Below are 13,662 nucleotides of genomic sequence, written 5' to 3' on the forward strand. Positions count from 1 at the left end.
ATATTTAATAGAAATAACCCAGCAGGGCAAGATTAGGCTGACGGGCAGGAGTTGGAATATCGCGAGGATGATGTTACTACCAATTTCTGCCTCTTAATTTTGCATCTCATACAGAAGATGAAGATTGCAGCAAAGCACTGCCTGACCGAGCTGCTCAGCTCAGAATTGTTCCTGGCTTGTACCACTCGGGCGTTGCTGCACACTGGCATGTTTTGTGGGGCTTCGTTCAGCCCACTGAGGTAACTCCTGGAGGCACCAGTTAGAGCTGGGGCTTTCTACAAGGATGTGACAAGAGCCAGAGGCTTCCCTAGACAGACAGGCCAGAATTAAATCAGAGGGAAACCGAGCATGGAGCGTGGACGTGGCTTCCTAGCCCTGTTGCTGACCTTGAGCAGTGCAGCCTGAGACTCTGTCCAACCTGCTCTGGTGTCTGCTGATCTGCAGGGCTCCACCAGCTCAAGCGGTGACCTAGCATCCTCCCAGCTTAGCTCTTAAATTCAGATGAGATCATGGCAACGAATGATGGATGGGGTTTTTTTCTTTCTCTCCTCTTTTCTTAATCTCTCCTGGCTGGTGGGTCTGAGACACGGGATTCCTGCCAGAGCAAGGGAAGGGATTTGCTCATCTTCTGTCTTGCAAGCTCAAAACCAAATCCTCTTTATGGAGTTTAACCCCCTGTGTTGGCTGGCAGCACTGGATTGCCTGGCGAGGAAATGGTGGAGGGAAGAGGTACTGGGGGGAAAGGGCAGGTTGAACTAGAGAGGGGTGGACCAGGCACGACATCCCTGTGCCCTCGGTGCCCAAGGGGTGTGCTCTGTCTTTGTGTTGGCCTTGTTTGCAGCATGCTTGATCCTGGGGTGGAAAAAACACAGATGGAGGTGTTGATGGGCTGTAGGAGCCACGTTACCCCATGTGCTGGCTGGTGGTGGGTCCCCACAGTGAGATGAAGTGTCCCCAGTGCACAGAGGTTGGATGAATGTCCTCCCATGCAGAACTCCAGAGCAGGCTGCTGCAAAACCTGGGGAGGCAGCACTTACTAATAACCTTGATTAGCTTTACTTGCTGGTTACTAATCAGCAAGATGCAAGCCGTGGCAGTGAAGCCGGCTCTACAGTATGGACCAAGAAAGACGAGCCTCTCTATCCTTCTTACTGCGGCTCAGCATCCCTGTCCTCACTTGCTGGGGGATTTGCTGGTACGGTTGTGCTGTGGGGAGCAGCCGGGCTCACCCTCCGGTTGCCGCCACTGCTTCTAACCCTTCCTAATTGAAGCACAACTGTGCCTTTTTCATGGGGTATGAGGAAACAAAACAGATCATCAGCTGCACTGTTGCCACAATGATTTTCATTTACCACCAAATAGTAATTAGGCTAAACTTTGCTTGTTTGCTTCACTACTTTTATTTCCTCCCATTTGTTTTTTGCTGATAAGCAGAGTGTGTGCAGGCGGCTCCATCCTTGCACAGGGACTGCAGCATTCCCGTGTCGTCTCCCAGCCTGGCTACCCAGAGGGGTGCAGACAAGAGTGGCCATGTCACGTACAGGCCATAGAAGGAAATGTATTTCTTTCCTTTTTTCTTTCCCAAGGCTTTCCGCTTGCCTGTATGTGGGCTTGAGCTGGTCCAACCTCTGGGGTTTAATTGCCTGTTTTCCTGAATGAGAAAGCAAGGGCAGGCCCTCTGCATCTCTTGGCCATGGGAGACCCTAAAACTGATAAGCAGGGCGGTAAATTTTGCTCTGTATCAGTGTAAATCCAGACCAGCTCCATGTTAGTGAACAGGAGCCTCTCTGGGTTCAGCGCGGTGTGACGGAACGGGGTCCTTGCCTGGGTCTATAGTGTAATTGAAATTCTCCAGCGTGTTGTGTCTGGAGTGAGTTTTGCTGCTCACTTTTGGCCTTTTGTGTGTGTTTGTGCGGTTTGGAGATTTTTTGGGGGTATTTCTATTGTAGCTCATAGTATTGGGGACTCTGTCTACCTGGGGGGAAAAAAGGAGGGATGAAAAATCGGGACGAAGCCGGGGGTTTTAGCACTCCCCTCCCTGCGGCGATGCTGGTGGCAGAGAGGGTCCAGCGCTGGGTGGTGAACTCCCATGGGAGCACCAGGAGGGTCCCACCACCACCCTCCCACGGGGCCCATCCAGCTGCCTGGGTGCTCAGTGTTGGGCTCGATGGAAAGTGCTGCGGAGCCTGAGCGCAGATGAAGATAACAAATGGAGGCAATCGATCAGCAATTGCCTGTAATGAGAAGGTCGTTCTTGCGAGAGGGCTGGTGACATCCTACACCGGTCCAGCGCTCTGAGCTGGCACTGATAAAGTACCCCCATGTTCCTAATTAACTTTCTTCCTTTAATTTTTTTTCCTTTTGATTTTTCATCTCTTTTCTGTCTTCTGCTTGGGCTGAAGGCTCGTGAAAGATGCTTTGCTTGGGCACAAACTCATAGCGGCAATAGATGGGCAGGTTGTATCGCTCGGCCGCAGCCCTGCTCCGCGGTGATGGACCTGTGCAGGGCAGTGACTGGCCCCCCATGCTCCTGGCCCAGCTCTTGGGCTGGAAACCCAGTGGTTATCCTCAGTGAGAGGTTTGCACAAGACTCTTCGGTAACAAACACCTATTTTGTGAGAAAGCAGCTTAAGGGCAGCAGAAAACTATGTAGGAGCTGGAGAAAGGCCAGGCAGGTTTCTGTCAGCAGCTGAGCTGCCATCAGCGAGAGCAGTGTTGTCAGACCCAGGAATGGGGTTTGACCCCTCTTGCACAGGGTTTTTGGGGTGAAGGAGGGGGCTGTCACTCCCTCCTGCTGCTAATGGCAGAGGGAGTCCCCGTGCTGACCTAGTGGAGCGGGTGAGCGGTTCGGAGGGTGGAGAAGGTTGCAAGACGCAGCAGCATCCAAATTGCTGTGTGAAGGGAGCAGTAAGCCAAAGCTGGAGGGATTAGCCTGCTCAGAGGGACAGATGCCATCTGGATGGGCTCTTCCCAGTACAGGTCATCTTCATGCCATGCTGCAAGTCAGAAAAGCACTGATTCCTCATTGTTCAGTGTTCTTCTCATATGATCTTAGTTCGACACACACAGGTGTGAGTCCAGGAAGTCTTTCCTCCCTGGGAACGTGGAACACTGATCTGAACCTTCATTTAATCTGGGGTAGAAAGATGCTTTTCCTTAGCTTGGACTCCAGACATCAGAAAAAGCTGTTGCAGTTTTGCTGGTGGTGGGCTGTTGTTTTGGTTGGGCTCTTTGTTGAGATTTTTTTCTCTTTTTTCTTTTTTCCTCTGCTTTGTTTGAGTGGTCCTTGATACCTCTGATTTGGAAAAGGTCAGATGATGATTATGGCCACTTTGCCCAGCTTGGAGAAGGGATGGCCGTGATGGGGAGAGGTGTTAGTGCTCCTGTCAGTGCTTGGAGTGAGGAGTTGTGTAAAGGGACGCAGACCTGCAGGTTGCTAGCGACCAACATGGCTATAAATGATGACAAGTGCCTTTTGAGGGATGGTGTGTATATGCAGGAACTGCAGCCTGTTGTGTTTGCTGTAGGTCCCTTTTCTTCAGACTTATTCAGCAATTTCTACCTGCTGAAAACATTTAGGCCAAAGAAAAAAAAAAAAAGATTTTGGTATTTTTTTAAATTATATGTCATCTTAGTTGGCAGCGTGCCTTGTGTCCCAAAGGCGAAAGCGACTGTTGCTGAATGTGTGCTCCTTTGCTTGTCTGTGCTTCTCCACCGGTCTTGAGCATGTTGCAATAACCTGGTGTCCCCCATCTGCCCGGCTCCCAGGCTTGGGGCGCGGGTGCTTTGGGAGGGGGATGTTAGTGATTTTCTCTTTAGCGTTATTTTCTCGCAGAAGATCATGTTTATTCCCCTTGCGGAGGCTGGCTGGTGCGCTGTGCTGAGGATGCTGAGATGAGGCTGAGGGACGATTATTTACCCAGTGCTGTCGGCGTGCGCGTGGCAAGCACGGAGACGAGATGCAGTCTGTGCCCCAAGGAACTCCCAGTCTGTCAGGCAGCTAAGCTGGGGCTAATGATGAATGACTTCCTAAATAAATAAATAAAGCTCGAAGGCCTGAAAAAAGAAGCGCAAAGTATTACCCTGAACCGCAAGGAAATGCAGTTGTCCGTGATTGCTGATGCTGTCAGGCAGTCAGCAGAGATCTGCGATGGTTTGTTGGTAAACGCTGAAGAATGGTGTGCTGGCAAGGGGCAGGGGATGGGGATGAGGCAGAGGAGAAAGGGATGGGGCAGAGGGGAATGTGGTCCTGGGTCAGATTCTTCCCTGCCTTGCGCATTTGTGCATCGCAGAGGAGAGCCCAGCTCCTGCCCTGCGTGCAGAGGCAGAGGAGAAGCCATGTCTTCAGCCCAGCTCTGTGGTGGGCCCAGGAGAATGCTCCTGGGATTTCTGGTTGCTCCAGTGTTTCCTGCCTCTCACTGGTGATGCTGTGGTGCTGGCACCGGTGCAGGCTTTTTGCTCTGCCTTAACTGCAGCAGGGGTGGTCCTTTGGGCTCCTCCCTGGCCTGCAGCCGCAGCACCCCACATCGTGCGTGGGCTTGGGCTTAACAGGGGTGCAGCCTGGCCAGGAGAGCTGTGCTTCCTCTTCCTCCTTCTCCTCCTCCTCCTTGTCCTCTGGCTCCTGATTGCCTCTGGCTGCAGCGATGTCCCCTCTGCCCCTGTCCGCGCTGTGCTGCACCTGCTGAACACTTCCCGTCCACCGCAGATACATCACCGCTTGTCAGAGCTGTCACTGCAGGGAACATGGTCAGGGAAAAGTAATTTTGCCTGACGATTCGAACCGAACTCAGAGTTCTCCAGTCTCATTTCTCCTGCAGTGAAGATGTTTTAACCCTCTCCCTCCCTGGGAGCAACATCTCTTGCAACGCCCACATTGCTGAACCCCAAAATGCCCCTGCTGCCTTCGCTTGGGGACAGGCAGCCAAGGCTGGGCACTTGGCACACATGGGAGAACCAGAAATGCCGCAGGAAGAAAGAAAAAGAGAGTGTGTATGTGTGTGTGTGCGCGTGCAAATGCAGCGAAAAGCGGTATGACTTCATGCTCAGACCACTGTCTTAGTGTGCAGTTTCTTCTGGTTTCCCACATTGTAAAAAGGGATAATACTGTCATATTAAAGCACTTGGAGATCTGGGGATGAAAAGCAGTGTATAGGACCGTGACAGTCCTGATCAAAGCTCTTTTTTCTCCATCTGTGTTTGTTTCCCTATGGAAGATAATACGCTGCCTCTTTCTTGTAAATATTTTTTTTAAGATCTAAGTAATTCCCTGATAGATAAACAGTCATGCTTAGCTCTGAAGGATCTCTACTGGCTGTTCTAATTGTGTTTACCAAGACCATGGCCTGCATTTTGAAGTGGGCTGGGGAGTTGCATTCGAGCATAAAGGAGGAACTGCGTCCAGCAGCCTCAGAGAGGAAGGGGCTGACTTGGAAATACTCCGACACCTCATTTTTTGGGCAGGATCATGTGTCTTTTGAGATCAGTCCTTTCTGCATGGCCCTTGGAGCTGGGCACCTAAAGCCACCAGTTAGTCTTGGGGTGACCTTTGCTGGTGGAGGGGGTTGTATTTGTTTTACTAAGGTGTATTGAAGTGCTGTGGGGAGCGTGGGTCCTGTTTGAGATGGGAGCGTGGCAGTCCCCTGTGCCCCAGGGGGGAGGCTGATCCTCTGAGCAGCAGTGGGCTCCCAGACATCCAGAGCGTCTTTGCTGAGATGAAGTGGCCCAGAAAGCAGTCATTTGGGGGGGTTTGCTGGCCTGATGAGTGTGATTCAGCAGGCGCGGGGAGGTCTGCGGAGCATTAGGAGTCTCCTTGTTGTGGGGGGAAGGATGTGCACAGTTCTGGCACTGGGTCTCGCTGGGACTTTTTAGTGTTTTGCTTTTGTGGCTGGCAGGTTTGTTTTGCTTTTTCTCTCCCCTGAACTAACCCTGAGAGCAGCAGCAGCAATGCTGTTGCGTGTGGATCCGGCTCTCTGGGTGAGGTTCCTCAGGGGCTCTCCGAGTGAGGTTCCTCAGGGGCTCTCCGAGTGAGGTTCCTCAGGGGCTCTCCTGTCTCTAACCAAGATGTGAAGTCGAGAGCTGCTTTTTAAGCAGAGGCATCAGCAGCATCTCCCTCTGCCCCGACGCTGGCTTTCAAGTGCCTGATAGGGAACTACGATGGCTCCGGTCTCTCCCCCCGCTATTAAATAGGGTTTAGGTGGTCAGCATGTTAGTGGGAGAGGAGGGGGAAATGTGCGTCAGAAACACACACTTTGAAGCTTACGTCTTCATGCTCTGTTTCCCCAGGAAAAGAGGCTAATACTTGCCAGCAAAGCAACCTGAGTGTGGAGACATGGACCACGTGGGCTTCCAGCGACAGCATTGCATGTTGGCATCTCCTTGTTCCCTGGCACCCATGGGGAAGGTCCCATGATGGGGTCCTGGGCCAGATGTCAGCAGGCAGCTGCCCACGTTGCACGGGCCACCAGCACTGGCATCCCCATCCCAGCCCTGGCGGGGTTGGGTTTGCTGCGGGCAGGGTCTTAGATAGGAGCAAGATAGAAATGTGGGGTGGCGAATTTAAATTTCGTCTCTCCCCTCCCCAGGGGAGGTGACAAATGAGGTAGTGGTTGTGCTAAAAGCTTTTCTTTCTTTCTTTAAAGAGGTTGCTGGGAGGAAATGAAGTGACCCACTGACCTTTGTTAATACACAGCACAAACTAAGCCGGTGCTGCTGGAAGGAAAAGAGACCTCAGTGCAGCCCTCTGCCTGCAAGGTGTTTGCTTCGATTGATATGTCTAATGGGAGTAATTCTCCCGCAGCAGCTACTGAAAATGAAGATGTTTAATCATCCGCTAGATCTGCGTGGAACTTTTTGCAGAGAATTTCTTTAAAATTGCCCTTCTCCTTTTTGCATGCAGGTGAAACAGAAGAGAAGCCTAAATGCGTTTTGTGAAATTTTTTCAAGTTGTTATATTTTAATGAATCTGAAATGAAGGCATGATCCCTCCCTCCTGCATTTTTTTTAAATGCAGAGCAAATGTTTCAATCACCGGCTCCCTGAGGGCCAAGAAAAAGTAACAAATGGCAAAATACCCGCATAGCTGTGATCCACCCCAATGTCTGTAACTGTGCAGACACTTGTTTTTAGTGGCATTTCCCACAGGCTCCCTTTTTAAGCAGTGGGAACCAAGCTAGCCAAACTGGTCTGTAGATAAAGCCCCCTCCTCCTATATCCTCTCAGATACCCAAAGTAGCTTAAGGGAGTTAGATGTCCCACACCCTCTGAAATGGGGAGTTACTGGGAGGAAAATCTTCAAAAGCATCTTAGCAGCTTAGGTTAAGTCCCTTTGACTCTCAATGGAACTTAAGCTCTTAAGAAATGTAGGTGCTTTTGAGCATTTTACCCTTTGTGCCTAGCACCCTTGGGTCCCCGGAGATCCCTAGCTCAGTACTGGCTGGAGGAGCCACAGCGGGAAGCTGCTTCTTGGAAAGGCTTCTCAGTTGTATTATTTCTAATAATACTCTTCAAGACCCTGTGCTCAGCGCTTACAAGATGCACGCATGTACGTACTTAGAGCTAGAGAACAGGCAGTGCACAAGAATGAATGCCTTACAGGAGCTCTTTTACTGTAAGAATTAATCTTATTCCTGAAATGTGACCGTATCTAGCACAAATCTGACCCCGCTGGGGGCCATGGCTTCACTTAATTGCATTCTTTAGCAAGGATTGAGGTCTATTAGGTGGTTTGCTTGTGTTGTAGGGGATCCTGTGCCAGAGAATTTAGTGAGGGTTTGCAGGTCTGTGGAGCAGCACGGGAAAACTGCCATTATGTTTACTTGTATGGTGCCAGGAGCTTGGCTGGGTGCTCAGCAGACGGGCGGGAGGAGTGATGCAAACCTGCTTCAAAGAGCATAGACAAGGTAAGCTGTGCACACGCAGAGGAGGGGAGAGGATGGGTGATGAAACCCTTGTGATTTGAGCATTCTTCAAAGCAATTCCCACTTGAATTCAGCCCCGCTGGGAGGGCAGGAGAGCCTTCTAGCATGGTGGCTGGGTTTCCAAATGTTGCATGTTTTGCATTGTAGGCAGGAATCGTGCAGTGGATAAGAGTTCATTTCCACTCTCCCTACTGACAAGGTGTTAACCAAGAGAGCAGAGCAAACCCCTGTCCCAGTGTCTCTTTGCTCTCCGCAGGGGAACCAGGTGGGTGCACATCTTGCTGTCCTGAAAATCCCATATCCAGGGGGAGACAGCCAGTGACGTACCTGCTCTGAAGGATGAGTTGCTGGATTGAAGTTGACGTGTCCTAATATCTCTGCCAGCACTTTCTGTCTCCGTCAAGGGCTCGGGAAGCACATTAGCACCAGAGCGGAAGTGTCACCCTCTGGCATCTCCTTCTCTAATCTTGGAGTTGTTGCTATATCCCCTTTACCAGACCTTCTCTATCGGAGGCCATTATATGGCATGAAAAGCTGCACTAGATGTGGGACAAGACCTTCTCTATCGGAGCCCATTATATGGCGTCAAAAGCCATGCTAGATGTGGGAGAGTGGAGCTGCTGGGCTCCTCTCTTCAGAGGAGGTGGAATATTTCCCTGACATGCCTGCATTCAGCTCCATCGTTGGGGGGACTTTGGGGGTGTGCTGCATGGGGCAGTGCAGCCTCTTGGCTGTTGTGAGCTGTGGAATGTCGCTGGTGCTGCATTTGGAGAGCAGGTGAGGCTCAAGGAGATGCTTGGTGGCATTTACTGGGGCTTGGGGGGGATATACTGCTCTCATAAAGAAAAACAAGAGTTTCTGAAATGCTGGCTGAGCTAGCCCTGTGGTGTTTTTTTTTTTAATATAGAGAACTAAAATGGTTGGGAGGATGCTTACTCTCTCCAGCTCCTGCCCTCTACCCCTCCAGCCTCGCTGGTGGGAACTAGGAGCTGTGTGACCGAAGCAGGGAGAAGGGAGAGACAGCGAACAGCAACGTAGTTCCCTTTGTTGTGCTGGCGTTGATACCACACCCCCAGTTTAATTAACAGTTACCATTGCAGCTATTCATAATGTTCCCGGTCTGTGCCTGCCTCTGACGACAACAAAAGCAACCCTAACCCGTTGTTTTGCACCCTGGAACCCTGTGAACCCCCTGTTAAGTCTGGCTGGAGCCTCTGTGTGTTTCTCTAAGTGCATCTAGAACAATCATTTGAAGAGATTCCCAGTGGTATACTCCAGATTTTTTCTCTTTTTGTGAGAGTATCAGTATTTATGCTCGCTTTTTCACAAGCCTGCACTGGAGCACGATGGATCTAGACTAGCACAGAGCACACAGCAGAGGCTTTGTAATCCTCAAAGTGCAAGTCCAAAGCTTCTCTCTGAAAAGTTGCTCTTTAGGGCCGAGTACATATGGGGACTTCTTGTTTATCCTGGCTTTTCTTTTAATTCTGTACAGTTCAGCCTTGGAGAGTTAATGGGACAGAAAAAGATTAAAATGCCCCTTCACACTGCCTGTCCCGATAGTCTCATACCCTGATGTGTATCAAAAAGCTAAGCAACCTCGCTATCCCCTTAGTCCTTTTAAAGCCTTTGATCACTGTACAATATCTCCTACCTGGCTTTTCTCCAAAAGGTGATAAACCTCGGTTTTGATTTTTAATTGGGGTAACTGGTAGCAGGAAGGAATCTGTACAGATCTGAGAGCATCCTTCACACAGCTCTGGCCCATTATTCTGGTGCTTAGAGTCTGTCTGATGGAGGAACCTCTTTGCCACTGACCCTATGAGACGGTTGTGGCTGCAGTTTTCACTCTAGTTTCAACCCTTCTGGGGCAAAGCTTGCCTCTGTCACCGAAGGAAGCGTTTACCAGTATTGACACATGGGACTGGGGTAGTTGCTAAGAATACAGCTCCCTTAATGCCATTCCAGCTTTGCAAAGGGATCAGGATAAAGCTGTAAGCAGGCAGCTCCGTTTGGAGCCAGGAGTTGTCTCCATGGAAATGTGCTGGCAGGGCAAGGGGAACAGGCTGGTGCTGAGCTTGCTCTCTGCTGTCGCAGCCGTGCTAATACGCTGGTGCTGTCCTGCAGCCACATTCTGCCACGTCCAGGGCAGAAGAGGTCAGGAGAAAATCTCTCCCGTGTCCTTTGGGGTTTGTGTCTGCCTGCTGTGCCTTTGGGTCCATCAGCGTCAGCTGTGGTACCCTCTGCTTCAGGTTTCTTCTCTTCCAGTTTTGTGTTAGCTCGGGTTGCTCCGTGTGTTGCAGGTGGGGAAACTGAGGCACTGAGCAGGGTAGGGACTCTCAGACATGCAGAGTAGCTGCTGTAATCCCAGCCACGGTAAGAAACCTGGGAGGTTTGCTGTGCATTTGACTTGCAAGAGGGGCTTTGGGACACCTTTGTTGTTTCCAGGGCTGAGGTCCAGACTAGCTGTGTTGGGGTGAGTGCTGCGCGGCACAGAGCCTGCCTGGGCAGGAAAGAAATCCCTCCCCCAACTGCATGGATCCTCACCAAACAGAAGGGACACAGGGAGACATCTCCTGCTTCATCTTCCCTCTTGTGGGTTGTCTTTTTTTCTTCCTTCCTGGGTTTTTCATGTGTGAGGTTTCAGTTTTTCTTCACCCGCCCTGCGCCATTGTGGAAAAATCGCCCTTTAAGAGGGTCCCTGGGCCCTGTCGGGTCACATCCCTTCACACCTCATTGCTCGTGTGCTGCTCGGCCAGCACTGCCTTCCTCCCGTGTTGGGGAGAGAAGCCGACGGGTGTTAAACTTTAAACACAGGCTCTGAGCAGTTGGTGCCTCCCAGTTACGCTTCTGTTTCTTGCGCTGTTCCCTCCCTTTGCGTGAGTGCGTGCATGGACATTCGCCATTACCTGCCGAGGTAGGGAGGCTGCTGCAGGCCGGCCTTGTGCCCCCACCAGTCCGCTTGCTGATGGAGCTGGCCCAGTCCTTCGTGGCACCAAGGTGAAGGGGCTGCCTGGCCTCCCCACAGGGATTGTATACAGCCGCTGCTTTCCCCAGACCCTGCTGCCTCTCCAGGCTCCTTTCACCTTCTTCCTCCCTTGGCGATGTCAGCTGCCCGCTTTCCTCTCACTAAGTGCTCTCCCCTTTGCATTTGTGCATCCGCAGGTGCTGACAACGCTGGGGAGACGCTGTGAGTCCTGCTGACCCGCAGCCTTCCCGGCTGGGGCTGAAGGCTGTTGCAGAGGATGAGGATCCTTCCCAGCCCTGGGATGTCTTCGCTGGTCTCCCTCGTGAATCTCCTCTCCGTGCTGCTGATAGGCTGCGTAGCTGAAAGTAAGTGACTCTGCGATCCCCCTGCCCCTCTTTTGCCCCCATGCTTCACCTCCCCTGGAGAAGGACAGCAGGAGCAGGCTTTAGTGCTTACAGCCAGCAAACGTATCCCCCACCTTTTTAGCGTTAAGGAAGTGCTTAGATCATGTGTCTTAGTTTTCCAGCATCTTTAACTTTCCACCAGTGCCTTCCTGTTGTTCCCAGTACCGCCTCAGAGGCACATTATAGAGCAGCTAGGTCCTCACAGCCTGCTTTGAATCTCGGGTTGTCCTGAAGACTGGCAAAGAGCTGGAGAGAAGGGGAGGGAACTGCCTGACAGCTCTTGCTGGAGCCTTCCTCCCCCTTCTCCCAGCCCCATCTCCACCCAGCTCGCCCATGTCGTCCTCTCCTGCACTTGCCTTTCAGGCATCTGTCAGACACTGGTGACCGTTGTCCTGTTACTCACTGGGGCTGGATTCAAAACAGCATCTGAAGAAAGAGTATTATGTTTCTTCTTCCCCTGAGTGAACCAGTTCCAGTTTAACACAGTTTTTATCTTTGCTGCCTTTCAATTCTTGCTTTAAAAAATGAAAAGAGGAAGGAAAAAAAAATGTGAAAATCTTCAGTGGCTTGAATGTAATGTTCCTTCAACATGAAGGCTGATCACTCGGGATCAGTGGGGAATAGAATCTTCCAAGCTGATAGAATTATGACTTTTTTTTTTCCTTCCCAGCAAAGCTGCTTGAAGCTGGTGAGAGGGCTGCTCTGGTCAGCATAGCCCTTGACAGCTTTTAACGTAATCGCTTCGTTATCAGGGTTTATTAAGATGACGCGGTCACTGGGGATTGAATGGATCCTCGACCTTTTGTTGCTGGGAGATTTTTTTTTTGAACAGTGCTTTCTCTCTTCTCTGCAGTAGGCGAGTGGGGATGGATTTGCCCTTGTCTCACTCCTGAGTTTTGTTCAGTTCATGCTTAGGCCCTATTTGCAGGGAGAAACATTCATGTACAGAAAGATAATGTTTCCTTTTGTTCTTTTTTTCATTTAATAAGCCCGGGAAGTGAGCTGAGCTCCGGGAGGTTCACTGTGGGGCCACTTTTTTGGTGTGTAGCTGTCGGTCAGTCTGTACCTCAAATGGTGCCACCGGTGTTCATAAAGACATACACAAGCTTCCATTCGAGCTGCCTGTCTTGAGTAGCAGGAGCAGTGTGGTGTTTTGCAGCAAGGAACCTGGCATGAGCCTTTTGCCCAAGTACTTATCCAGGATCCTGCTTGTCCAGGGTCCTACTTGGATGTTGCAGCCGATGCTCTGGTAGGTTCTTTATGAGCGCCCAGGGTAGGCAGTTAGAGCTAGCTGCTCTGTTCCACCTGGGCTCAGGGTGGCCTTGTTGTCTTGTGAAAGTGGACACTGGTGGTACGTAAGCTGCTACCTACATTGGCTCCTGCAAAAACAAGAGACTGCAAGCAGAAATCTCCATCCCTGGCTCTTTGTGCAGTAAAGTCAGGAGAGGAGGGGACGCTTATGGTGGAAAATCCAGTGTTGGGGCTCCAGGGTCCCATTCCTGCCACTGGTTTGCTGTAACACTCCTGGCCAAATCACTTTGTCCTCTTCTTTTCAAAGAAGCAGTGCAGCTTTGTAGGTGCAGATGGGGAGTTCCTGTGTGTGCAAGTGCCTCTCCGTATGAGCAAAGCCCTGATTCATCTATTGTGTGTCTGAGTGCCTGTGAAGACTGGGCTCCTTTTTTTCTTAAGTGTGTACCGAGCCCTGTGTGCTCGCTGCTGGGAGTGGGCACTCTGCAGAATCACGGCTTCTCAAAATGATGGCTGTGTGACTTCAGTTTTTCTGTGGCTTTGGTTTTCCTGGGAAGAAACAAGCATCTTGTCTGTCCCTGTCTTCTGTGGGGTGAGATCTGCTCAGAGATTCCAGCAGAGCTGGGAGTTCCCACATGCTATTTGACTGCTAAAAAGCACTTTTGGTGGAAATGTGCCCTGAGGAAGGACTGGTGCTGATCGGGCACAGAAGGCACCAGTTGTGTGGCCCAAGCCCCGCTGAAATCTGTCACTGATCAGCAGACACCTTGCCGCTAGCAGCCAATTGTCTCTCTCCTGTAGCTCTGCAGTGTCCTTGGATCCTGAACTGTGAGGTTTTGTGGTTTTTTTCCTCTTGCTGCTCACAGGTGTACATACGGGAACTTTGCAGGTTGTAGGAGTCGGTATCCAAGGCCGGGCTGCTCTTACCTGCTTGATGTGCAGGTGAAGTTGGGCCAGGCGTTGTCTCTTCTCCTAAGCTGTAGAGCATGCCAGCATCTACTTGACCTGTTTGCCCTTGGGGCTGCTCCCCGTTATGGGCCAGTTGTTTGAGTTGTTGTGCGGCTGTAGCTGTCTGTGTTGTGATGGTGAGCTGATAGCTCCTGATTTTGGAGGGGCTGCTGAATTC

At 51.1% G+C, this 13,662-nt stretch overlaps 1 protein-coding gene across 3 annotated transcripts in view; it reads left to right on the forward strand.

The window, feature by feature from the left end:
• The window catches only part of PTPRS (protein tyrosine phosphatase receptor type S), a 164,723-nt gene that overhangs the window by 53,375 nt on the left and 97,686 nt on the right, over positions 1–13,662 (forward strand). For all 3 annotated transcript variants that reach the window (XM_082495277.1, XM_082495279.1, XM_082495278.1), the window contains exon 2: positions 11,082–11,249. In XM_082495277.1, coding sequence (XP_082351403.1) covers positions 11,162–11,249 — 88 coding nt within the window. In that variant the 5' untranslated portion in view covers positions 11,082–11,161. The remainder of the gene's footprint in view (positions 1–11,081; positions 11,250–13,662) is intronic.

Source organism: Vanellus vanellus, assembly GCF_965231255.1.
Source record: "Vanellus vanellus genome assembly, chromosome: 25".
Taxonomy (NCBI): Eukaryota; Metazoa; Chordata; class Aves; order Charadriiformes; family Charadriidae; genus Vanellus; species Vanellus vanellus.